A 27,213-nucleotide genomic window follows, 5' to 3' on the forward strand; every position below is an offset into this window, starting at 1 on the left:
TCCTGTTACTCCTTTAAACCCTTCTTTTCTCTCAGTTTCCCATTCAGTGCTGAGTGATCTCATAGGTCCCAGCGCTTAGCCTTTAGCTTAAATTTTATATTCCTATTCCAATTCCAAATCTATCCCTTAACATCATTCACGTTCAAGATTATTTGTTCTATTTTGTTTTGTTAACCATTCTAGGTCTCACTCTTTACCTAGAAGATTGTAAATGAACAGACAGTATCATTCTGACTTAAGATCTGTGGTTTACATTTTACCTTATTTTCATAACTAGAGATCCCTTCTTTAATGCAAATTGCTACAAAGTACTTTTATTTTTGTTTTCCTTAAGAGAAAACATAAGTGTTTTTTTATCTTTGCAGATCATCTGTTCACCATGAGACCCGGCCTTATCTATTTCTTACTGCTTTTGGTTGCCATACCAAATGAGACCTTTCGGCAGGTGCAGATTCCCCCCGCTGTCGTGGTACACGAATGGCTCCCTGGGACAAATAACCAGACAATTACTATGCCTTCTTCGCTCCTCTGTGCCATGATTTCTTTCCAGAATGCCTGCATAGCTTTTGATTACCAAGGTAAGCTTAAGGTTCCTCGAGAGGTGTAGCAAATAATGCATGCGTTCTGTTTAAATACAACCAGAAGCACTCGACTACAAAAGCTGGATGCACGAGCGTGCGGACACACACGCATATATATATATATATATAATATATATTATATATATATATATATATATATATATATATATATACATATGAATTTTTATCCATGATATCGCCGTCATTCAAATAGATGCATTAAGATACAAATGTTCTTTAAAGGAGAACTTATAGTTGCATTTTAGCTGTTCCATATGTAGTATTAGTCTATTAAAGTACCCCTGGTAAAAAAAGATTTTTGAAAGGGACGTTTTATTATTTTTTACAACCAATTTTCTATTGCACCATGGGCGCTGCCTTTTTATGTGGCTCATCTGTTATGCGTGACATCATGTAGCAGTCGGCTCAGACAGGCAGAACTAGTCTGAGGGAACAGCATCTTTAGATAATATCCTTTTTGGTTTGTATTTGTCAGCTGAAAATATATGATTGAAAGTATGCCTAGCTAGGCATATACAGCCCTAAATTCTAAAACCCCATTAATTAAGTGAAGGCCCTAATCAATTCATGGACAAACTCACACACACACAAACACACGTTTAGAAAACTGCCATTCACCCCATCGCACCACGAACATGGCAATTGACAAGAATAAATTTCCATTCAAATTTATACAAGTGGAGGCACCATAGTATAGGTAGCGGTAGATAGCTGCCCTATCTTCGTCGGCACCGTGGTCTGTTCAGAGGGGATATTAAATTCCCAAAACATTACATAAATAAATTTCATAGCCATATCTAATACCCTGCTCCTAATGTCATATTTTAAATATGTTGGCAAGAAATGGTCCTAACAGATTATTCAATTTATTTAATATTTTCAGCAAACCTTTCGTACTTGTCGTTCATTGTGTGCAATCAAAATGAGTATTTTATTAGTATGTAATACTTTTAGCAATTATAGGAGTACAGAATACTACCTATTTACGGAATTACAGTAGACTTTTTACTAAGCTGGACTAGAGCAGAATTGATGCACAAATTTATTGAAACTGTGATATGCTTTAACGTAATTATAGACGACACCTTTTTTCCAACTCTTTTAACAGAAAATTTTATGCAAATATTCAACATGTATTAATTTAATTAAATCCAGGGATAACGGTACTATATGAGTATACTAGTATTTTTTCATACAAGCTCACACTCAATGGCCAAATGTATGCCTTAAATTAAGTGCATAGATTTTTTTTTTGACACAGATTTGTGGCATTATGCCATTCACTGGGGCAACTAAGGCCATTCAGCGATGAAACGGAAATTGACAGAAAAAGGTTTGAAAGGTGTTACGGAAGGAAAACCTCAAAGCAGTTGCACTATGAAGTAATTGTTAGGTGATGGTGGACAATAAGATGGAAGAAAGAGAATATGAACGGAGGTAACAGTAAAATGAATGAAAGTAGTTGCAGCTAGGCGCCGAAGGGACGCTGCAAAGAACCATAAGTAATGCCTACATTGCACCGAATGAGGTGTACTGACGGCACTATCCCCTTACGGGATGCAGAAATGTCATCAAAACTGTATCCTCCACATTTCTTTTAAGCATACGGCAGTTATTATTTTGGTTCTGCACATAATACCGTTTTATAGCCTGGAACAACAGGCACTACGCGTGAAAAAAGGTTTCATGCTCCATGCTTTTAAAATCGTCACTTTCAAAGTCTAAGATTCTTGATGGGAGTCGAAGTGCCGCGAAGTTCTTGGCTTCTTGGCCTCCTGGCTGTAGTCTGTAGTGCTAATTACAGGTCATATATACTATCATTTTTACCATTATCATCAATTTTACCATCTTGTATATTGTTTTATTCATTCCATGTGTTATCGCAACTTTCTAAATGGCATTAAATATGCATTTTCAAGTATATAATTTGGCAACTCGCAATGAAAATATTATTTTTGCACTAAATATCGACTTTGCAAGTAGGAATTAAGAGGCACTGAACACTATTACCATGAGGGAGAAGCCAATAACGCTTAATATATTTCACTCTGTATCTCATTTGAAGTGTATATTGTTTGTTGAATTAGTGTTGCATTATATTTAGATATATCTGACTAAAATGTATAGGTCATACAAGCCGTAAATTATGAAATGGGGACGTTTTTCTTCGGGATTGTGACTTTTAGCTACCGACTGTAGCTAAAAGGTGTGGCTTGTGACGTCATGGATCAGCTCCACGCGCTTTGATTGGTCCTAAGTTTACCCATTCCTAAACTCTTCCAGACTTAAGAAATATGCGGACGGGACCACGTACTCATCGGTACTAATCCGCCAGATGGCAGCATGGTCGAATCTAGGAGAAATGGCGCTCTCCATTGAAGTACCTCGACGCTACTTTGAAATTAAATTGTAAAATAATGGGATTACATACAGATTTGAGAAATGGCTCATTTGATTTAATGGCTATTAACCATAAGTTCCTCTTTGATATCCAATTCGCTCTACCTCGGAATTAATATACGTTAACCGAAGGGGAATTTTTAGTTAATAATTTCTTCCTCTCGTAGATTCGAGCCAGCGCACAGGGGAGACATTAGGACTTCAGTGACGTCTTTATCGATTCTGGAACTGTCTATCTTCTGTTTTTTCTAATTATCTTTGCATAATTTTTTTTTAGCATAGTCTTTCTGCAAAAAAAATTAGACACCCATCCTCCAGCTACCACATACAACTGGACACACCTAAGCATAGAACTTTTAACAAATTCAGCTACTTCACAGATCTACAAGGAAGCTAATGTACAGTGTTTTCCCATTTCCAGTCTCATTCAATTGCATATGGAAGCATAATAAATGATAACATGTCGGATGAAAAATGGATTAGGTTAAGAACATAGTGTGAAACGAGAATGTGAGGAATATGTAGTATTTAAGGATAGTGTCACAGAGTCAAGAAAAAGGTAGGAAGAGGAAATTGAAGCAATACATTGTGGAATGAAGAAATATAAAAAGTACATAGAGGATCTTCACCACCCGTACATCTACCTCTCACAACTTCTTGAATACAGGACATGCTTATGCCTGCACCTTTTCCCCCTTAAATACAGCCATCCAATTAATTTATCTTTGTTTAGTTTAGATTTCCAGCCCCCTCATCTAGGAATAAATCATTTACGCAAGAGTTATGGAAGTCTAAAAAAAACGCTGGTTGGGTTCTAGAGTAAACACAAAGCAATGGCTACTGCCGCAATTATATTTCGACCGTTGGATCGTGGATGAACTTTCTCAACAGGAAACTTTAACAGTAAGCTGCTTCATACACTTATAGTACAACAGCACATAAAATCTGATACACATTGCCCCATTAACCAGTTTCACATGAATTCTGATGCTTCTTGGATATCAAGGTCCTTTCATTTAAATATCTCTTTCTCGTCATTTATCCAGGACTTTGTTGACATTCGTCTCCTCAACCCCACAAAGGCTACAAAAAAGGCTTTTCGGTCTTTTCATCCTCCCTCCATCCCTCGGTTCCAAACTACCTCAAAATAATCGACTCTATCTTTTCGACATATCTCCACATTTCTTGAGACAGACCGACAGACAGACAGCTAAAGAAAGGAAGAGAGATGTGCGTGGAAACTTATCAGAGGTTCATATCGTCCGTACTTGAAAAGCTGGTATCTTGAATTCACTTTTGAGTCATTCCCATAATGGGAGTTACTCAAAACTAATCAACATAATAGTTAACAAAACTAAAATATTTAAAGAGAGATGTACAAAGAAACCGGAGGAATCAAGGGGAACACGCTCCGAACTTCTTATTGTTTGCCTCAGAAGGCGGGCCAAGAAAACTCCAACTGCCACATCAAATACATTGTAACATATAAAATTTTAGGAGTGGTTACCTCCAAAACACATCGAAAAACTGTTGTCTCAACATATATGTACCTGTCAAAAGTAATGGACCTTTCTCTTCTGACATCCCGTGTTAATTAAAAACAGAACGAAATGAGACACTACTCTTACAAAAAGTAATCGAAGATTCCCCCGAAAATCAACCAACGCGCCTGAACTGGTCCGTCCTTACAAGGGAGGTTAAAGGTTTGTACTAAGACGGGTGCTCTGCTCACGTCTCAGAGGGACGGGTGCTGATCAGACCCAAACAGTTGAGACAGAAGTAAAGCTCGGCCGGATTGGTGGAAGCTAAGCACAAAAGAGCAAGTATTGCTACAAACTGACGAGTTTAACCTAGCATTAAATCAGCGCGTAAATCAAGGTCAAATACAGCCTTCGTTTCAAGTACGTATAGATCATTTTTCAAATAAGTACCAATGTATTAATGTACATTTACACAACATCTGTAACCTTTCAACATTAGGTTACCCTGACATACTTGGCACTACACGAACGTCGTGATAAAGCCTACTTACACTAGCAAGCTGCATTCACTAATCAAATAATATAAATCAGGTAATGTGTTTCACTGAGTTGTATTATGTAACATGGCTAAAGAAATTCGGTCAATATGAAGATTACAATTAAGAGCTTTCTTAAATCGTACTCTTAGATTATGAGGGGTCTTAAACCCTTCAAGTCGCATCTTAGAGTAACTGAGTAATATCGGCAACATATTTCTTGGCTTAAATAATTTACTAGGCTGCATCTTTAATTAAGCAAACGTAGCTTCTGAGGTAATGAGACTGCAACCAATTACACTTCAAGGGTACACAATCATGGAACACAGTCTCCTAAGGATTGGTGTTCAAAAGATCTCCCCATCCCCATGATCAAGTACGTAGAACAAACTGAGCATTTTAAAGGGACAACATTGCGGCGTTTAATCTTTTTACCATACATTACCTAAGGAAATGCAGTTAAGAAAAAAGACCATAACCAGTCGCTATGAAATCAGCGTTCCAGTCGCGTACGTGCATGGCCAGATTAACAATGCGAAAATCAGTCACGCGGCAACCTCCAGCTACATTCGAATAGCAATTTCGTCATTGTTACTTTCTGCTGATATTCATAAACCTATGGGTACTTACCGCAGGATCCCTTGTCTTCTTGAAGGTCGCTGAAGGGGTCGTTCCTCTCCATTACGTACTAAGGAATGCTTGAAACTAAATGACTGAGTTATGCTAAACCTGAAAAGCGAAAAGAAAAATCATTAGGGCTAAGAAACGAATACTACTGATAGTGTTCATAGTTTCAAATTCATTGTTCAAGTCAATCGAGGTCCATGTTTCTTGGCATGAGAAGGAAGTTCACCTTAATTGTCTAAGAAAAAATTCTACACTACAAAAATGTTCCTCTTCCCTTGAGCGGAAGCTGGGTTCAAATTAAAATCGATGAATGAAGAACTCCATGCTACATGCGCCCACGCGAACGGTAAAATTACAAATGTTACCCATGAAGTAAGGAGAAAATTCTGCATTTTACCTACAAACAGGCGAAACACTTAACCAAAACTCTACACAGTGAAAGAGAAGCAGGTAATTGTAAGGGGCGTTCAGTTTTCAGCAAATGTTCCAAGAACAAGTAACGGGGACGCTCTTTGAACTACACAATGAAGAACCAATACTCCTCCAGTGGATGACTGCAGTTTGCTGTTCGTTGTACTAGTTTCTAGTCCTGCCCTTTTGGGAATCACTCATGAACATGAATAAGGGCATAAACAAGAGAAAAAAATTAAACTTTCGAAATTCTAGTCGAAAACACGCCATGGTAAAATTTCAATAAACAACTTCACAGCGATCAATGAACATTTCCACTAAGCGTGTTCAGAACTGCTTATAATTATAATTCTTTTTGAGAGAGAGAGAGAGAGAGAGAGAGAGAGAGAGAGAGAGAGAGAGAGAGAGAGAGAAGCCACCGATAAGTAATAAAAAAACATGATACTGTCATAGTAATGAGAAAGAATAAAAGCTAATAATCGATACAACAGCTATGCTTACCAGGTCAGAGGTGTAACGGATGAGAGAGAGAGAGAGAGAGAGAGATAGAGATTAACTACTATATCATTTGTAAACAATAACAATAAAATTGTCTGTTATAAACTTTCGTCTACAGAAAAGCATGAAGCGGTTGTCTGAATAATTGATAATTATTTGAATTCACTAGAATTACTGGAGTTTATTTCATTCTGTCTACACTAACTAATAATAAAATGACGTCCTACATAAAAATTGAACAATAAAATAATGCTTGCTGAAACAGCACTCATCTTTTAAAATAATTGACTTCATGACAAATTACTATTTAGTGGGACATTTTCACGGAAGTCCCACAGTTCTCTCCTTTATTTCTCCCCCTCGACGAAGTTCCATAATGTTTTTTTAAAACAAGATTTTGGGGACTAGGAAGGGATCAGGGGGAATAAGGGTAGCAGTTCTTTGTTTCTTGTCGGCATGTAGTCCCACTTCCATGCTCTCACACTGTCTCGGCCATAATGGTCTTGGCAGTAGAATAGGGTATAGTTGGGCCGATTAGCATGCTACGCCACATTTAATGGCTGACCGGTCGATGGTACATTAACTCTCATTATCACATCCTGTTCAATCTAGTTTTACAGTTATTCCAGGTATGGCGTGTAAGGCATTAATTAGAGCACTTGATCTCTCTACTTTTGTATAGTTGTAGGTATTAGCTCTTTGCTGGACGTGCCACCGATTTCTTTCCCAGCGCGTTGCTCACGCAGGAAGTATTGCCATCTGTAGCTATTGCTAAAGTGTATTTGCAGCGTACCCTCAATCTCTAGCTGAGCCCCCTATTTGGCCTTTTACTTTTCCTTCATTCCTGCTGTCTTTCTTCAGTCTCTCTAACTATTACTTCTTAGTGCAACTGTGGGACCTTTTCCCAGTTCCCTCTTTTGATCTTTGTACTTTTCGTTTATTATCTTGATCCCTTCATATACATAATATTCTCAGGCGCACTCGACCTATGACTTTATTGGTGGTTTGTCGAAATAATAATATGTACATTTCTTGGCTTCCGTTATACAGCTTACAAATGCAATTTGCTGCAATGTGATCTGGTAGCTGTATATGAACAGCTCTCTTCAGATGGAAGTCGGTATTTTAATGGAGAAAATTGGCAACCTGCTCGTTCGTTAGGGTAACTGCCACCTATTACAAGTTAGGCTTAATCATCATTTGCAGCCCGGGATTACTCATATCTACGCTGACGGCAGCATCGAATCTATTTTTCCAGTAGCTCGAAGTTTCGGGAACTTTCCAGGGTAGTTGGCATCTGCAGTAGGCAATTTTCTTTATATCATAAGAATATAATTACAATAATATATATATCTATATATATATATATATATATATATATATATATATATATATATATATATATGTGTGTGTGTGTGTGTGTGTGTGTGTGTGTGTGTGTCCGTGTAGTTTACATATATTTTGGTAAACTACAAACCAGTTATGATATAAATTCAAAGAGTCGTGGAAATCGAGAATACATGGGATTTTTTCTCACATTCTTAGGACAAAGGCACACTCATTTAAATGTCAATCAGAAACTGCAAGCCGGTCTCTCTGCAAGTTTTTTCTCCTAGAGTTAGCCTTGGAAGGAGGTCCTAGAAAGAGCTGATATATCAAAATTAGTAGAGTATACCGGCTCGAGTGTCAGTGTATCTCACACAGAGCGCTGTAGGCATCACTAATGGGTATTTGCATCATTCTTCCAGCCACTAGCTGAACCCACATTTTAGCCTTTTGCTGTATATCCTTTCCCTCTTCATTTCTTGTCTTGCTGTCTAAGCTTGGTCATTATTACTGTGGCGTTTCTCCCAGTTTCAAATCTGGATTCTCAAGCTTCATCTCATTCAACGTCTGGATTTCTTTTGCCTGGAAATCCAACTACTCCAGATCCTTTCCACGTTTTCTCAATCGTCAGGCACCTAAAAGTTTCCCTGTACTTGGCTTCATCCCCTAAATCCCGCGATTCATTCGTTCATTCCTATTAACTAACTAAGAATATACCCAGGGGTTGCTGGCAGGCTGAATTAACAAAGCGAAAAGTACATTTATAATATCATTATGAAAAACGTGGAGAATATGAAAAATAAATCATTAGATTACACTTTACTAGAAATTGTGATAGTGTATTTTTTACTAGTGTGCATAACCAGAGGGACACCACTCTAGAATTCTACCGTCCCTCTCTCAACTGCTATCCTTTGTTAAATATAAGCACAACAAGATGAGACACTAATCTTAAGAACAGGACTAAAATAACAAGTCACCTCCTCCCAAGACATATAATACCAAACTTGAGCTTCTAAACACCGCCAGCAATCGTCTATATTATTTGCGGCAGCTCTGGCCGACTTTGCAAACGAGGATTAAAGGCCCATGTTAAGAGAATATTCCCTGAAGGATCCCCAGACGGACGGGTGTTCATCAGATCTGAACAAGTGAACAGTCAAGAAAATTTTGCAGCACGATCAGAAGCTAATAACAAAGGAACAATAGATAGACCGATAGATAGGTTAGGCAAAACAAAAGCTGGTATAGTGAAAGAAGTATAGAAATTGTAATGAAAGGAATAAAGAATGGAGGAAAGAAATGGCATTCTGCCACACATACTTTAAATGTATTATTTAAAAAAATTTCAATAAACATTTATTTTATAATAAATATTCCCTTAGCTTAAAGAGTTAATCATCCAGAATCTGATGATTCAGTGATGGTAAAGATTGCCCTATATATAGCAAGTGAAAGCTATAAATAAAAATCACGAACTTTAAAGTTGTGGATTAGATAAAACGCTTTTCTCGAGAGTATGATTTTATGTTTTAACATTAAACCAAAACCACTTAAAATCATCAAGCTTTATGAGGAATCTGACGATGTCAATAGTCCCTGTAAAGCTCAAGGATATTAAATGTATTTTTAACAATGTCCTAAGATTACACTAAAAAATGGTTTAATTTGTTCCTTAAATAATCATGAGTCCAAAGACCAATATTATGGAAGGTCTTGCGTCGCTATGGCATTATTGTTAAACATGCAAAGTTAATTGAAATTCTATGAATTAGATGCAAAGTTAATATTGTTGAGGTTTTGTCAAGAGAATTTGCAATTGATAGTGGGGTACTAAAGGGGAAGTTATTTGGCCTTTGTTGTTTACTATTCTAGATTTTACAATAAAAAAAGTGGTCGGAGATGGAAGAGAAGGTTTAGATCAGAGAAACGAGGGAAGCCTGACCACAGAACGTATCAAATATCAAGACAGATGGGACACAAAATAAATAATAAGAAAAACAGAAGTAATAATGACAATGCACAAAGGGACAAAATAACACGACATGGTAATAGTATTAATGAAGTTGAATATTTCACATACTTAGGAGCAATGCCATCCAGTAAAAGTAAATATAGATACTGAACAAAAGTAAAATTATTAGGAGATATCTGCATTCATAGTTTAACTGCTGATATGAGGAAAGACCCCCATGTGTAGAAAATTACCTAGGCATTACTAAACTCTGCTACCTACTTAGAAGGCAGCATGTTTAGCATCTTGTGCATGATGAGTTTTATACCTATACATACATATATATATCTATATATATATATATATATATATATATATATATATATATATATATATATATGTGTGTGTGTGTGTGTGTGTGCGTGTGTGTGTGTATGTGCACTATGGATTAGACACTAATATCTGTCGTTTTCGGTTATTTTTACACGTCACCCCTTCCCACCCCCTTCCCTATTGTGGCTGAACTTGGACTTAGAAGGGCATTGAGAGGGTCACTATTCCTCACGGCGACCTCAAAAACTAGGGATTAGACACCAATACCTGTTGTCTTAGGTTATTTTTACATGTCAACCCATTCCCACCCATTCTCATTCCCCCCTTCCTATTAGGGTAGAACTTGGACTTGAAGGGGATCGGAAGTGTCACTATTCATCTCAGCGACCTCGACATCTATGGATTAGACAATAATATCTGTTGCTTTCAATTATTTTTACATGTTGCCCCCTTCTCACGCCCTTCTCACCCCCTCTCCCAATCGGGGCTGAACTTGGACTTGAAGGGCATCGGGAGTGTCACTTTTTACCTCGGTGACCTCAAAAACTATGGACTAGACACTATTATCTGTTGTTTTCTGTAATTTTTACATTTCCCCCCTTCCCACACACCACCCTCCTTAGTGCCAGTGATGTCTTAACCCCAAAGTGTTCATTCCCAGATGGTACGTAGTATGTATACCAAGTTTGGTTAAATTGCTCAATGCTTTTCAGAGCGTATGTGAAACATGCACATACACACACACACATACATACATCCATTTTCATATATACAGATGATAGACTGAAAGCTCTCGCACACTCTATTCTAGCTAGACTAAATATATTTGTATAAATATTTACAAAGCTTAAAGCTTTCGTCCATCCTTTAGTGATCAAGTCCTCAGAAGGATGGACGAAAGCTTTAAGCATTGTAAATGTTTATACAAATATATTTCGTCTAGCTAACAAGAATATTACTGTGGATCCTTCTATCGATAACTGAGAAGCACAATATGGTATAAGTCATATGCATTCAAAAGTCCAAAGAAAATATCAAATAAAGGGACATAAATCTTGAGAATTATGTCCCATTGCGAGTCATCACATGAATCCGCAGAAAAACATTTATAGCAAAATTATCTTTGCCCTCTAGTGATTTGTAGTGATAAATTGTAGTGATTGAATTGCAGTTTCTTAACCTTCCAGAACGAAATAGAACAGAATAATTCTGGAGCGTTTGAATAGTTTGTGACAGGAATCGCTGCGTGTTAAGTATTGATTAAGACCCAACTAATAGGTTTCTTTTCATAAAGTTCAACAAAGAAACGGTAGTCTAAGCATATTTGTAATTCGTAAAATCGCAATAAATTAAAGTAGGAGAGAGAATTGCCTAATGTACCAGAAAGTGTGCTTTGCTGGAAGACAAGTTTTTATTTTGATTTAGTTTAAGGATTGATACCAAGGACCTTGACAACTGCCTTGATTTATATATCTATCAAAAATCGCTTGATAGATATATAAATCTTTAACAATTCATCTGATGTAAATAGTGAGTGTATCATTTATATGGAATGTGTTCAGCATTTAGAGATTTTGATATTTCATTTAAGTCTGAAAGACAAACTCCGACATCATTCTGTTTCCAAAGATTCTCAGCATCTCCTCCCTTTTGAAAAGTGTCGCCTCAAATGTTTAATGACTCGACGGTCGACGAAAATTCCACCCTCGAAAATTTCTCCCAGAAAATTTCACCCACGAAATTTCCACCCAAAAAAGATTTATTTTATAAATGGGAAATGTGAGAAATAGAAACACAGGTAATGTAAAAAAGAAGTTGAATATATAAAAACACTGATAATATAAAACAATTTTAATTTTGAATGAGTTGAGAATATAAAAAACGCAAAATTATACTTAAAAATTTTAATGCATTTTGATTAGCGTAAATCAGTTCTTAATTCAACCTGTATTAAATGATAACATAAACAGAAACAAACATAAAATTTTATTCATGCAAGTTATATGCTATAACTTTTAAAAATTCGATATTGCGTGATGGTTCATAATTTTCTAAGAGATGTATCAGTCTTTAATTTACAGACTTCTATTTTTTTATTATTTTTTTAGCGGCGTCTCCTCGTCTTAAATGAATAATTTTAGTTTGTGTAAGAGCCTCCTATTTTTGGAGTGAAGTGCAAAGTGCCCACAAATTTGGAATTTGGATGGATACTTGTTAGCAAAGCTCTTAGAGCACTATTAAAACTTCCCACATGATTGTTCATCCTTGGAATGGCATTTAGAGTTCATTCATGTACATTCCACATTTCGATAAGGAAAAGAGGCTCAACTCTTCGTCTCCGTTCCTCTAACCACGTTGAACACAAACATAAGTCTGTTCAAAATAAAAAATAAATTCATCGGAAATTAGTTCAAAACCATCAACAACATCGTGGACGGGTAGAAATGCCAAAGCACTAAACCACTGAACCTTCTTACCTAGTTCACAAATCTTACACCAGCAGGACTGACCTAAATGAAATAAACACCCTGATATATCAGCACTTACAAACACTGATGTGAAGGAGTTGTGCAAAGATAATTCAAAATCCATGATACATTGCATTGGTTGTCTTCTGTAGGTGGCCTCTTGTTTATTAGGCAACAGTGCAAAAACTCGAGGGAAACACCTTCCTTTGACAACGAAATGGATCGTGAATAGCTGCTGGGTCCAGAGATTTGGAGTAGCTTTAAACGTTCCATCACAGGACCAAATTTTATTTGCTGATAGATCATCCAATCCCGCTTCCGTTGCAAATGTTAAAATACGGTCCGAGTCCTCTATACCACTATCATACGCTAAGAAAAGTGATCTATCAGGAAGATATTTACGTATAAGATCTGTAATTTCATATCCTGTGCGAGATGTCGGAAGAGAAAGAATCCCTAAAGTAGTTCGTCTCCAGTTCTGAATATTACGGGAAAGGCAGTACACATTTTGTAGCAGTGATTTTCCATTCTCGTCTAATGGCTGAGTGGCACCTGCAATTATACCTCTGGTCGATGATCCACATCCTCCATATGCTGTATCACGCATAGCACTCACAGCAACCCGTGCTTCATTAGCTGCTTGTGTAGCGGCATCAGTATGCTTACCCAAACCATACAGCAATGTAGGCTCATTACAATAACAATGCGTGTGAGTAAGAGCCTTGCAGCCTTGATAAAATAATTTGCATCGCCAATATGTTTTCGTTTTTGAGGGATTATCTCGGTGCTTCTCGTATACAAAGTTTTCCTCGTCTCACAAATTCTTCTTTCTCTTCTCACTTCTAATAAACTTTAAGGCCATTGTAAATATTCAAAACGTAAAATGGCTTCAATAAATATACTAAACAAGAAAAGGCTCTCGTTATTTTATGAAGGTCTCTCCAATGAAAACATTAAAGAAGACAACTATTTAAATTAAGTAAACAATATTTTAAATACACTTCTGTAAAGATAGTGGTTGCTTAATGATGATGGTTGTTTAACGATGATGGCTGTTTAATTTGATAAAACAGAAAGAGGGGGAAAGAGAGACTGAGGAAGAGAAAATTTTATTAGATAAAATTTTCGGAGGGGGGGAATTTTCGTGGCTGAAATTTTCATGGGTGGATTTTTCGTGGGTGGAATTTTTCATGGGTGGAATTTTCGTGGGTGGAATTTTTCATGGGTGGAATGTTCATGGCTGAAATTTTCATGGGTGGAATTTTCGTGGGTGGAATTTTTCATGGGTGGAATTTTCGTGGGTGGAATTTTTCATGGGTGGAATTTTCGTGGGTGGAATTTTTCATGGGTGGAATTTTCGTGGCTAAAATTTTCTGGTAGAAATTTTCATGGGTGGAATTTTCGTGGGTCGAACTTTCGGATCATGCTCAAATCAAGCACCCTGATGCCCTCGGACTTTGAGGAAGGAGGACTTTTTTTTTTTTTTTTTTTTTTTTTTTTTTTTTTTTTTTTTAACAAGTCATAAACACACTTCGGAAACTTTTCATATATATATATATATATATATATATATATATATATATATATATATATATATATAATATGAATAGATCATAGATAGACTGGAAAAAGGTGAGTGACCGTAAGTCGAGAACGAGTGTGAGGCAAATTCTTTACGGTTTATGAAGCACGGGTTAGGGCTGCAAAGAAATCGGTAACTTGTATGCAATTTGGTTTTTTTGAGTGTGCTATAAACAGAATCGTGTTTATAACATGTTTTACTGTAGTGTGGCTCATCTATACCCTTCCCAAAAGGACACTTCTACCTGTAAGCGATCTACTATTAATGTTGAGTGAACAAAGAATTTTTTTTCGTCTTTTTTTTTTTGCTTTTCATAAATCATCAGTTTATTTCTGATTCTATCAGTTATTTCAAGAATCATTACATATACATTTGAAGGAGATTCAGACCTCGCTGCGAATTTGCCATATCTTAATAAAAAAAGGTATCAGGAATACATCTGGTAAATGTTAGTAAATGATAATGAATTTATGCTCAGAAAACGATGAGATCAAAACGAAATTGGTAAACATATTTAATATTTACTTCTCTGTGTAGTTAATGGATTCCAACATGTGGCCTCATTTTCACGTCCTCGTGAAAATTGGCCTTACGTTGTGTTGCTTTTGTGTTAAATGACAATTTCATTACCTTAAATGTTTTGCAAAACGCTGTGCAAAAGGTTTTAGTGCCTCTCAGGGTCGGTGTCGGTGTGGTTAGTAGAAGAAAAATATAAATTGAGGTTCTTAAAGTGTCGGGATTACTGCTATGATAATACCTTTATTTAACAATTAGTTTTTATTTCTTGATGGTCCTTCAGCAGGATGCCAAACAAGCAAACAAGCACGTGTTCAAGATTATCAGTTTGACCATCTTGGAACAGATGAGCTTTCATAACTCTGATCCATAAAAATATGTTGCATTGCCACACTGGGACTTTGAGTAGAACATAATATAAGAAAATAGAATTGAGGCCAAAGGCCAAGGTATACCTATGAGGTCATTCAGCGCTGAAAAGGAAATTGACAGTAAGAAGGTTTGAAAGGTGTAACAGGAGGAAAACCTCGCAGTTGCGCAATTGGTGGAAAGTCAGATGGAAGAAAGAATTTGAACTGAGGTACAGCAAAAGGAATGAAAGAGGTTGCAGCTAGGGGCGAAAGGACTCTGCAAAGACCCACAAGTAATGCCAACAGTGCACCACTTGAGGTGCACTGACGGCACTGATCCCCACACGGAGGGACTATGAGTAGACTAGAAAATATGGCCGAAAAGTGTCCTTTTTATGTTGATTTTGAAGAAATGTTCCATTGGTGCACTGTTGCTGTGCCTAAAGTTTGGTCCAAAAATGCCATTTTTACGCTTTCGATGCAAGATCATGTTGTCACCGCTATGGCACCTATAGCGGTGCCAGATGCACGAATATAGTTAACTTTAACCTTGAATCAAATGAAAACTAATGAAGCTAGAGAGCTGCAATTTGGTAAGTTTGATGATTGGAGGGTGGATGATCAATATACCAATTTTCAGCCCTCTAGCCTCAGTAGGTTTTAAGACCTGAGGCGGACAGAAAAAGTGCGGACAGGCAGACAAAGCCATTTCAATAGACTGCTTTTCCAGAAAACTAAAAATTCACTATTTTCGTCTGAAGGATGTATTTTGGATTATGCTTAACCGAGAGCTTCTCCGAACCGTGTACTTGTGAAGTATTTGTCAATGAGGTGAAAAAGAAAAGTGCTGGGGTAGAGAAGTGGCGGGTGGTCAGTTTGTGCAAATTGTGTTAATTTGAAAGTTTAGTTTAGTAAAATGAACGGAGTAACAAATTATGGATGGGTGAAGTAATAAAAAAATAAATGCTCACAAAAAACAGAATCCGCGTGAAGCAGAGAATACTTACTTAGAAGCAGTTGGCTTTAGTCATTGTGTTTTTGTGAATACATAACGATCAAGAAACTGGCAAGTTTTTTATTTTTAATTCCTTTAGCTTCAGTTTACCTTATGAAATTTGTAGGACACTAAACAAGCAAAAAAATTCTGAGTCTGAAGTTACTAAGATGAAGTTACCTTTATAATTTTTTTCTTTTTTCAACGAATGTGTTGCAACAATGATGTTACTTCATATTGGTTAGAAAAAAATGGATAGGAATACATTTGTTTCGACATTTACCGTGAAATAATCTAATAATTGCATGAATTACAATATGTAAAATCATTTCAAAATGAGAAGACTACCAAGAGAAATGAAGAATCGGTAGAGACGAAAGCAGTGAAATTAAATGTTGAAAAATATGATTACAGCTTCTCTGTGTTTTATAATCATGATTACACTTTTACTGTGTGAAAAGTGAACGTAATGATGCGCTACAAAATTAAAACGTGACAATGAAGATAGTATTAACAAGGACGAGTGAGAATTAGGAAGTCCTCCATAGCATACACAATGAACTTTTGCGTGACTCACTATTCTTTAGGAAAAGTAAGATTGCCTGCCACCACAGAAGGCCCCCAAATTCTCGAGGTGTCTACTATAGTAGGTTCACATCAACCGTGCATTTGATGTCTAGGCCAGTCCCTTACGACGCTCCTGATTGGCTGTTGATAAGCCAGTAACAGGACTGGAAACTCTCAGTCTCTCGCGAGAGTTCGCATAGGCAGGATGTATGTTCCACCTCTCCTGAAAGACGTATACTTCAGGAGAGATGGAACATACATCCTGCCTATGTGAACTCTCGAGAGAGACTGGGAGTTTCCATCCCTGTCATTGGCTTATCGACAGCCAATCAGGAGCGTCGTAAGGCAAAGGCCTAGACAGCAAATGCACGGTTAATGTGAATCTACTATAGCATTGCACCAGCCCCGGTTTTTTGCCATGCCCCTAGGTTACGGAAGGTTAGGTAGGTTATGTTAGTTCAAAAACATGCTTGCCGACTAATTTGCGCGTGGGAAACATAATGAGCATAATGAGATTATGTTCAAGAAGATTCTGTGGTAAAATTTTAAGATATGGCGTCACATTTTTGCAGGGAAAGTCCGAAACTAGGTTACAGTTCGGGAATCTGCAGCCGGCCAAAGGCATCAGCGAAGTAAGCAGCTGCTTGAAGTCCCAATGCATTGAGGTGGCTTCCCAGGAACGCTTGGAAAATATTAAATTCGTCCAAATGAAATAAGCAAAATTGAATCAATAAAATACAGACTATTGAAAAATAAAGAAAACAATATCCAGTTATCCAATAAAATTGGCCACGAGCCGCCACCGAGGTCTGGCCTCTATTTAGTATGTAGGCTACTCCCTGGTGCAACTGCAAATCCATTTGAATAACGTGAAGTCAAGATTAATTCGGCGCATATTCAAGTATTTTTTTCAAGTAATTTATATATTTATTTACTTTTACAGCTGCTATTTTTTTATGTAAGAAGATACAATTATGTTATTTGGTTTTATTGGTAAAGGAAAATTGCATCTTTACACAATTGCTCTATTTTTCCAAATATAACAATTAAACTGTTTAACTTGTTTCGTTGTAAAAGTAGCGTCTTGTCTGTTGAGTTGTTCCGTTATTTACAAATACAAGTTCAATACGCCACACGCCACTCTGAAATATAAACAGAACAAATAATACTGGGCTATACTGTGAATTTGCCATTCCTATATGGTTTGTGACGCCTTGATAGTACAGGAAATGATCTAGTACTCAAGAACAAGTGGCGGTGGTGGTGGTGGTAGTGATAAGGGGCAGGGGGTCACCAAATCCAATCCTGCTTGGGGCCCCATAGGGGCTTGGGCCACTGTGGCTTCAACTATTTGCTCAGACGCGAACGTAGCAAAGACTCATTCATACAAAGATCACGGATCAAACCCGATACTAAATTTCTCTTTAATTGTGATAAAACTCACCGATGAAAGTCATAGGCCGAATAAAAAAAGGAATATATTTCTTATGACAATGATAGCTTTTTTTATATAATGTTCGATGTCATAGGCCGAATAAAAAAAGGAATATATTTCTTATGACAATGATAGGTTTTTTTATATAATGTTCGATGTCTGGGGAGAGAGGTGGAAGTACAAAGGCTACAGCAGGCAATAATTCAAGATAGGTGTAACTATAAAGAGAGGGCCTTCTTTTTATAGCTACACTTTCCTTGAATTACTGGCTGCCGAATCCTTTATACATCTATACCTCTCTCCTCAGACATCGAACAATAGACATAACTCGTCATTGACATAAAAAATATCATTTCATTCGGCTTATGACTTTGATCGGCGATTTCATCACAGGAACCAAAAATTTCATAATTATACATTTTTCACAAAAGCACCAGCCACTCAGTATTAGAGAGTATAATGAAATCTAAGATGGATACAAACTGAGAGAGAAAAAACGGACTACGAATGATTTAGCTGGCGTTATGCTAGCACGGGCTCTTGATCCTAGATCAGCCCATAATATAATTGACTGGTTACAGAGTCAGTTGGAGAAATATAATTATGCCACAGGTTAACATTTTTTTTTTTTTTTTTTTTTTTTGTAAAAACGCGAACAAACTGAGATAATGAAAAAACAAGTGATACTTTACTCCTTTCTAACATCTACTTGAGTTAAATGTACTGAGAATCTCCAATAACCGTCGCATGTTATGAAGACACTTATTCTATAAACTTGGGATTGTTGATACTTGCTTTCTCATAATAGAGTATCAGTTTTATTCGTTCAGGAATATTCCTGAATCTGAGACTCCTTTGTACCTATATTAGTTTATGTGCACACAAGAAGTGCTAAAACATAAGTTGGGGTATTGAATCTTTCCTACGCTGCTTAGAAGTCTTGAAGACCACACTAAGTCACAATAGAATGTCATGTATCCTTTACAATTTCATTTGCGTTCTTGAAGACCAAAAAGGCCAGACAATACAGCGCTCAAGGTCTTGGCCAGCTCAAGGACCTTACTATAATAAACTGAAGGAAAACATTCTCCTTGCGTGACTGTTCTCAAAGATGAGTGATCAGTTATTCTACTGGGGAAAAGAATGCTTTACAGTACAACTCATGTTAAGACTAACACGAAATATTTTCGCCTTAATACAACACCATTGGCGAAGAAATCCTTCATGATGTGGTGGCAAATATATAAGAAAAATGTATATAAAACGAAAGCTTCCGAGAACCTGTTGGATTCTTCTCCTTAATCTGATTAAGCAGAAGACTCAAGCAAGTTTTCGAAAGCTCTCTTTGTACTTAAATTTAATATACATTTATAACAGCGTCATTGTGCATTTCCCCATACCTGTTGTGACTGATGCGATCATGAGATTTTCATAGTATTTACAGTATCACAGACATATTCCCTTTTCGTCTCAGATTCATCCACGGTAGTATACGTTTCCTCTCCTTCGTTGTTTTTTTTTCTCATCGTTCAAATAAGTCTAGTAGATCCTCATTAAAAAATGTCAATAAACGAAGAGTCAATCGGTGACAGTTAAGAACATGCTCAAGTATCCCTGCCTTGCGTGTACCTCGACACTTATGTCTCTATTTTTTTTTTTTTTTTCCTGATCACTAAAAGTAAATATGGTATTTTCTATGACCTACCCAGCACGAATCTAGCTTCAAATGGTTTCGTGTCAGATAAGCCGTGATACATTTCCAATAGTGGTTTTAAACCCTTCATTATGTAGCCTCAGGCTTCTACAATAGGCTCCCTCTTGAAATTAGGAGTGACCGAAAATGTCAAGTCTTTCAAGAAAATATTAAAGACATTTTCTGAGCATTATGACAGAGTAGATTCCCCAATCAATGCGTGCATATATGAAAAAATCATAAGTTCACCTGTAAACATCACGAAACTCCAATTCATTAAAACTGTGAACATTATGAAAAGGTTTCAATTACATTATAATATAATATAGTATAATATAACATTACATATTATATTACCCTGATTTCTTTGTTGTTCAAGTTCTGGAATTGGACCAACAAGGTCTTTAATTTCCTCGCCTGGACGAATATAAATAAATAAAGCGGGAACATGTGTCTGGTCTTTTTACGACTACCAGACGATGAGGACAGAAGGTCCTTGAAAGCTTGTAACTTTCTTAATAAAAATCACAAGATACCATCCTTTTTGGATGAGGTCCTGTTATCAACTGAATTACTTCACATTACATAAATATTATATGTATATACATATGTACGTATTATATGTGTTTAATTTTATATCACGAATAAATAAAAAAAACGTGATGATTATATCAACAAAGTTACAGCCATGAAGGAAAATTGAAACACCGGAGATGCCAAGTACTTTCGTCTCTTTACCAAGACATGTTCACAGCAACTAAAGGTATACAGGAGCAAGGGCCCATATGTATGGCATGTATACAAGTCATAAAGGTCGGGAGGGCACAGAACGATCAACAGATTAAAATAGAAATCTACTCACTAGTAATTCTCTTTATTCTATCTTTCAGTTTCTTCTGGAACATATGTTTTATTACCGGGTCAAAAGAAAATAATCCTTGACTTACATTAAAATTAGTCACCAAGGATAACCGAATCAAAACAGATTCTTTCCGATAGAAAAAAAGAAGTGGCCTCAAACATCCTCTGTGTGCCACATTTTATTGGATTCGAAGCTGTAAAAACTTTTTAAAAATTGTTTAATACAAGTGTATCCTTCACATTTAGTACCGTAAAAAAACATGCTTATAAAAAATTCCATGTTTGGATTGTGATTTATTTTACTTAGGTCAGACCAGTAAAGAATTGAACACCAGACTAAAACAACTCAAATACTCTGTAAGAACAGGTCAGACTAATTATGCCAAATATTGTCACGTTGTAACGAAACTATTTCAAGGAACTTGTTAGAATTTGTTTTGATTCGGTTAACCTGGGTGAAAATTTTTAATGTATGTCAAGGACTATCTTCTTTGAACTGTAATAAAACATATGTTCCCTAAAGCATTGAAAGATAGAATAAGGAAGATTACGAATAAGTAGATTTTGATTTTAATCTGTTGAACGCTCTGCGAGACCTCAATACCTATTCGTATTCCCTTGTGACTTGTACCACCGTATATATAGTAGGTCCTTGCTTCTGTATATCTTTAGTTGCTGTGACCATGTCTTGATAATAAGACGAAAGTACTTGGCACTACAGTGTTTCCATTTTCTTTCGTGGCTGTAACTTTGTTCATCTCTCTCTCTCTCTCTCTCTCTCTCTCTCTCTCTCTCTCTATATATATATATAATATATAATATATATATATATATATATATATATATAATATATATATATATATATAGTATATATATATAAACGGTGTATTTGCATTCATAATTCAACTTCTGATTCAAGGAAACGGCCCCATGCATAGAAAACTGTCTTAAACATTACTAAACTCTTTTACCTAATCAGAAGAAAGCACGTTCAGCACCTTACGCGTATGTATGTATGTATATATATATATATATATATATATATATATATATATATATATAATATATATATATATATATATATATATATATATATATGAAAGCTCTCACTCTATATTTATCAAACATACATATATATGATATATATATAATTTATATGATATATGTATATATCTTTATATATATATATAACTATATATATATATATACATATACATTTATATATATATATATATATATATATATATATATATGAGTGCGTGCGTGTAAAGAGGGTTATATTCATTCAGAAGTCTAAATAAAATGTCAAATCTAGGGATATACACCTTGGGAATTGATGTCCCCATTGCGAGTTATCATATTGAGTCCGCATAAAATCATTGATAGGTAAACCATCATTGCCTTCTTCATAACTTTCCATTTGTTCTGTGGAATGGTGGGGGGGGGGCTCTTAATTTCAAAACACAACACCCGGTATATATATATATATATATATATATATATATATATATATATATATATATATATAATAAAGTTAAAATTGTCGTTTAATATCCAGTTCACAGTACTTCACGAATATCACCATCACCAAAGGAAAATTTTAAGTGATAAATCGTTTGGTAACTCAGTAACTCGAACACCCGACAGTACCCACCAACGACTTCCAGTTGACATTTAAGACCATTCGGCTCTACCGTACATATACCTGTCGAGTGCAGAATTTATACTATATATCTGTATTCTTTATGCATTTGTGTGCGTGATTGCGTATTTGTATACTGCCCTTTCTGTTTGCCACTGCTCATTTTTTATCTTAAACCCTCTCATATGAATTTTCATGTATTTCTTGGCAATATGCATTAATTATCATTGTTGACAAAATTCACCTAAGAGAATTCGCACGGAATCTGGTTAGACACAAACGCAGCGAATGTATGAATTTCAGGAAAGCCGAGTTATTCGTCATAACAATTATTTCTTGTATTGCAGATCAAACATGCGCCCTGGAGGGATGCAATTACTTCTCAAAGCAGAACGGCAATGGGCAAGTGGCTCCGTCATCTGTGTTCATGAATCTTGTCAATGTAGCCAAAAACAAACCGACTTACAGCAATCCTTCTTACCCTTCGTGAGTATTCATTGGAGTCCTTTGCTGCTTCTCCTGTTTCATCATTATCATTATTATTAGCTGATCTGTTTTTATAATAACTGATCCCTTCCTCCTGTATTTCCCATTACCTTCTGTTACGTCTTTCGAATGAACACCATATTCTTTGGAAGCTTGAGTCTCAAATCAACGGCGCCTGCGGTCTTGTTCTATATGATTAGGGTTCATCCGAATAATAATAATAATAATAATAATAATAATAATAATAATAATAATAATAATAATAATAATAACCCTCCACTGAAGCCTGTGCAAGAGACACCAGCTATCTTGCAGCAATAAGTTGTACGAGCGCCAACCTGAAGGAGTGATAGAAAACGATCAGGCAAAGATCCTCTGGGACGATTTGCGGACAATTTTTCGAAAACCCATTATTCGAAAGGCAATTGTTCGAAAAGTGTTTTTTAGAAAACCAAATTTGTTCGAATTTACAATTGTTCGAAATACAAAATATTCGAATAAGCAGTTTTTCGAAATGAATAGTTCGAATCTAAAACATACTTTATCTAACCATGTAGGATAATATGATTGATGTTAATAAACGATTAATTTAGTTTAAATTTATTAGTTTCCTTAACATATCTTTGCACAATTTATCTTCAAAATAATCTGTTACCGGAAGTAATTCTGGTGAAGATAACTCTTCTACTAAATTTTCAAAAGTTTCAATGAATCTTTCTTCTGGGATAAATGCCAATGCTATAATAGCATTCGAATTTTGACTGAAAACTCTCTTCTTCCTGACCCGAATCAAAAAGAAGAAAATCTTCATTCTTGAAAGTCCAAATATACTACTCGACTGGGAATACTATATCCTTCCTATGATAGGGTGTAGTCCACAATTTTCTTCTAAGCGAACCCTTCTAATTGAGCGCTTAATACTGTTGACAGTTGGCAATCCCTGAGCTCCAGATGCGCTAAGATCCGAAGATGCATTTGCAATTATATAATGAGGGGAATCACGTGTACCTTTTGCGTCGTCTTTCACTTTTTCAGTAAATCTCCGCACTTCTACGCCAGTTGGATCACCTGCATGATTATGTTCTTTAGAAACGGTAACATCTTTTACTGTTATAGCGCGACATTTACAGTAATTTACAAATTTTATCTTGCATTTGCTTGTCTTTAACAAATAAATGTCCATTCACTAATAACATGGGCTTTCCTTGTTCACTTTGAACGAACTCAGCCATCACAGGGTTTAAGAGCTTCTCTACTAAATGGGAAACCGTCCAAAATAACAATGGGAACTTTAAGCTTTTAAAGATTTGTTAACGGTTTATTTTTATGTTAATTTATTTTTTATTTAAGGTAAATAGAATACAAATAATGCGATAAGCTGTTTTAAGGTAATTAAAATACAAACAATGCGATTGAGTTGTTTCTCGAATAACTACACTTTGAGAGAGAGAGAGAGAGAGAGAGAGAGAGAGAGAGAGAGAGAGAGAGAGAGAGAGAAAGTGCTAACATACAAAACTGCCGTCGAGCTTTTTTCAACAAGTCGACGTTACTCATGAATTCGAACAATATTCATTTCGAAAAACTGCTTATTCGAATATTTGTTATTTCGATCAATTGTAAATTCGAACAATTACACATTCGAAGTATTGTTTTCGAATATTTGGTTTTCAAAAAAAAAAAAAAAAAAACTTTTCGAACAATTGCCTTACGAATAAAGGTTTTTCGAAAAATTGTCCGCACACTCTCTGGGACTATGGTATCTGAACAGATAGGGTGATACGTGCAAATAGACCAGACGTGACGTTGATTGACAAAATCGAGAAGAACGTATCACTCATTGATGTCGCAATACCATGGGACACCAGAGTTGAAGAGAAAGAAAGGGAAAAAATTTATAAGTATCAAGACCTGAAAATAGAAATAAGAAGGATATGGGATATGCCAGTGGAAATTGTACCCGTAATCATAGGAACACCAGGCACGATCCCAAGATCCCTGAAAAGGAATCTGGAAAAACTAGAGGCTGAAGTAGCTCCAGGACTAATGCAGAGGAGTGTGATCCTAGAAACGGCGCACATAGTAAGAAAAGTGATGGACTCCTAAGGGGGCAGGAGGCAACCCGGAACCCCACACTATAAATACCACCCAGTCGAATTGGAGGACAGTGACAGACGAAAAAAAAATATTTTGAAAATTCAATCAGACACCAGTCTGAAATGTCTGTGAATCAAATTACAAAGGAAAAGCAAAAGAGATATCAGTATTTATTCATGAAGAATAGACAGAATTGGTAAAAGAGTCGGTATGAGCTACAAAACAAATGCGGAAAAGGCGCTGACTGACCGGAGAGCAGTGGGAATTCCATTCTTTCTGGAAAGATTTAAATCAAAACAGTTCAATATGAGTGTTACAGAGTGCTATGGACCACAAAAGGACTCTCCAGCGAAATGAAAGTGTTTCGCTTATAAAACAAAAATTTTGTTGTTGATATGAATGCGGAAGTTGATAGGGACAATGAAAGTAAGAAAGGCAAAGGAGAGTGAAAAATAAGTGTATTTCAGGGCGATCCTCGGTTAGCAAACTTGAACTGAGCACTGCACGACCCTGCCACGGCGTCTCCATTAGCGGATTCCACCTTCCAAATCATATTTTATGCTTCATTCAGCGTCGCCCATGGAATGTGTGTGTGTGTGTGTGTGTATGCATGTGTATATATATTACCTCTACGTTGTTGCACACTACATTTTTTTTTTTGCAATTACACAGATACATTCTTTCATTTAAGTCCAACTATACACACACATCAGTTCAACACGAACGAGTGCCCATTTCCACATCAGTTATTACAAGTGTCTTTGTCAACCTCTAAACAATCACTTACACTTTGAGACTTGATCTGTGAACACACAACTGAAGCCGCGGTCGCTGGCATAAATAGATATGTGGCCAAAACATTTCCTCATGTACCACAGGCGTGGAAGTAAAAATGTAGTGGACGACAATAACTGCCGAAACGACACATACTGCGGCCTAATGACTTACTCCATAAGCAATCCTTGGTTCCTGGTTGACATTGGGACAGCGAGAAAGATCTTCATGGTTGACCTGGGCCCATGCACTAATAACCCTATATCAAGAATTGAGGTAAGACCTAAAAATGAAGTTTAAGTAATTACTTATTCACAACAGAGGTTTGTTTAACATTACTGTACAATTATAAACATGAAATATTTAGATGTACTTTAAGATATTTCAAGTCAAATTTTATCTCCGCATGCCATTCCGATCATTCTCCTTCTCCACAACCTTATTCTCAATAGGTGAGGATTGGACAGCAGCAGGAGTCCGGAAACTTCACCTCCTACCAGCTGTTTGGAAGTCGCCCTACCTTCAACAGGACCAATCGGTATCTCTTCTCCCACCCAGACGGCATTTTGGGAAGATTCGTCAGCGTGCAAAGTATGATCTCTACCAACTTCTATTTGTGCGACTTGGAGGTCCTTGCATTGAGCATTTGAAAATCTCTCTCTCTCTCTCTCTCTCTCTCTCTCTCTCTCTCTCTCTCTCTCTCTCTCTCTCTCTCTCTCTCTCTCTCTCTACTTATCTTGCGATGAACTCGTAGGTGAAACTTAACATCGAAATAATAACATAGTTATTATAATCGTATTGCAAACGCAACAGCGAGTGTCCCGAGAGTTAATATCGATAAAGTTCATACTTGCATGAAGTCATCTCTTCACCTAAAAGTCTTTCTCTTTTCATATCTGCATTGTCCCCTTAAATGTGGCCATATGTGAATATATCCTAATTAGTTGTTTTTATTTGTCTGTCACACGGATGGTCCACAAACGAGATGTTTTTGTCTTCGAAGGGACGCAACCACATGTCCTCTGGGACGACGTGACATCATCATATCTCCAGCGAAATAATCAAAGGAGAAAGAAACCGACCGATTGACTGAAGGTGAATGCAATCAATTTTCAAATGTAAATGAAGAAAATCATAGAAATGATGGAAAGAAGAATAAGCAGGAGGATGAGGAGGAGGAGAGACAAAAGAAACTGCAAATGATTATGAATATATTCCCCTCCGTGAACAGTTTGATTTTAGAGAGAAAACTAGAAATCAAAAACTCTCATGTAGTAAATTACGTGGACGATATAATTTAGCTACTAAATATCTTGACACTTTCGTTTAACTAAATGCTTATATATTGACAGAGTTTGTTCCACGAAAGGGAGCTATAGCAATATAGAATAAGATATAGAATGACGTTCAAGAAAATATCCCAGAAATCCGCCCCTCCATCTTTAAAGTTATAAATCCTGTTAAGTATAGGTGAATTAATATCACTATGTTAAGATGACATCGCTAGCTCGGTCGGTGTTCAAATTTCCTCTGGAATACATTACAGAAAGTTTAATACAGGAATTGTAAGCATGTTCACTTTA

General features: G+C 36.3%; 1 protein-coding gene across 1 annotated transcript; it reads left to right on the top strand.

The window, feature by feature from the left end:
- The first annotated feature begins 370 nt into the window (after positions 1-370).
- Positions 371-27,199, top strand: LOC135221491 (uncharacterized). The gene is made up of 4 exons (XM_064259233.1): positions 371-578; positions 22,624-22,762; positions 25,735-25,906; positions 26,083-27,199. The coding sequence occupies exons 1-4, from the start codon at positions 380-382 to the stop codon at positions 26,278-26,280; spliced, it is 708 nt and encodes a 235-aa protein (XP_064115303.1). The 5' UTR covers positions 371-379; the 3' UTR covers positions 26,281-27,199.
- Positions 27,200-27,213: the final 14 nt, after the last annotated feature.

Source organism: Macrobrachium nipponense, chromosome 2 (assembly GCF_015104395.2).
Source record: "Macrobrachium nipponense isolate FS-2020 chromosome 2, ASM1510439v2, whole genome shotgun sequence".
NCBI lineage: Eukaryota > Metazoa > Arthropoda > Malacostraca > Decapoda > Palaemonidae > Macrobrachium > Macrobrachium nipponense.

Excerpts from the sequence above, each read along its gene's own strand:
- LOC135221491 (XM_064259233.1), top strand. The coding sequence starts at position 380 with ATGAGACCCGGCCTTATCTATTTCTTACTGCTTTTGGTTGCCATACCA. Across the intron at positions 579-22,623 it reads CATAGCTTTTGATTACCAAG|ATCAAACATGCGCCCTGGAG; the intron begins GTAAGCTTAAGG and ends CTTGTATTGCAG. Across the intron at positions 22,763-25,734 it reads AGCAATCCTTCTTACCCTTC|GCGTGGAAGTAAAAATGTAG; the intron begins GTGAGTATTCAT and ends CATGTACCACAG.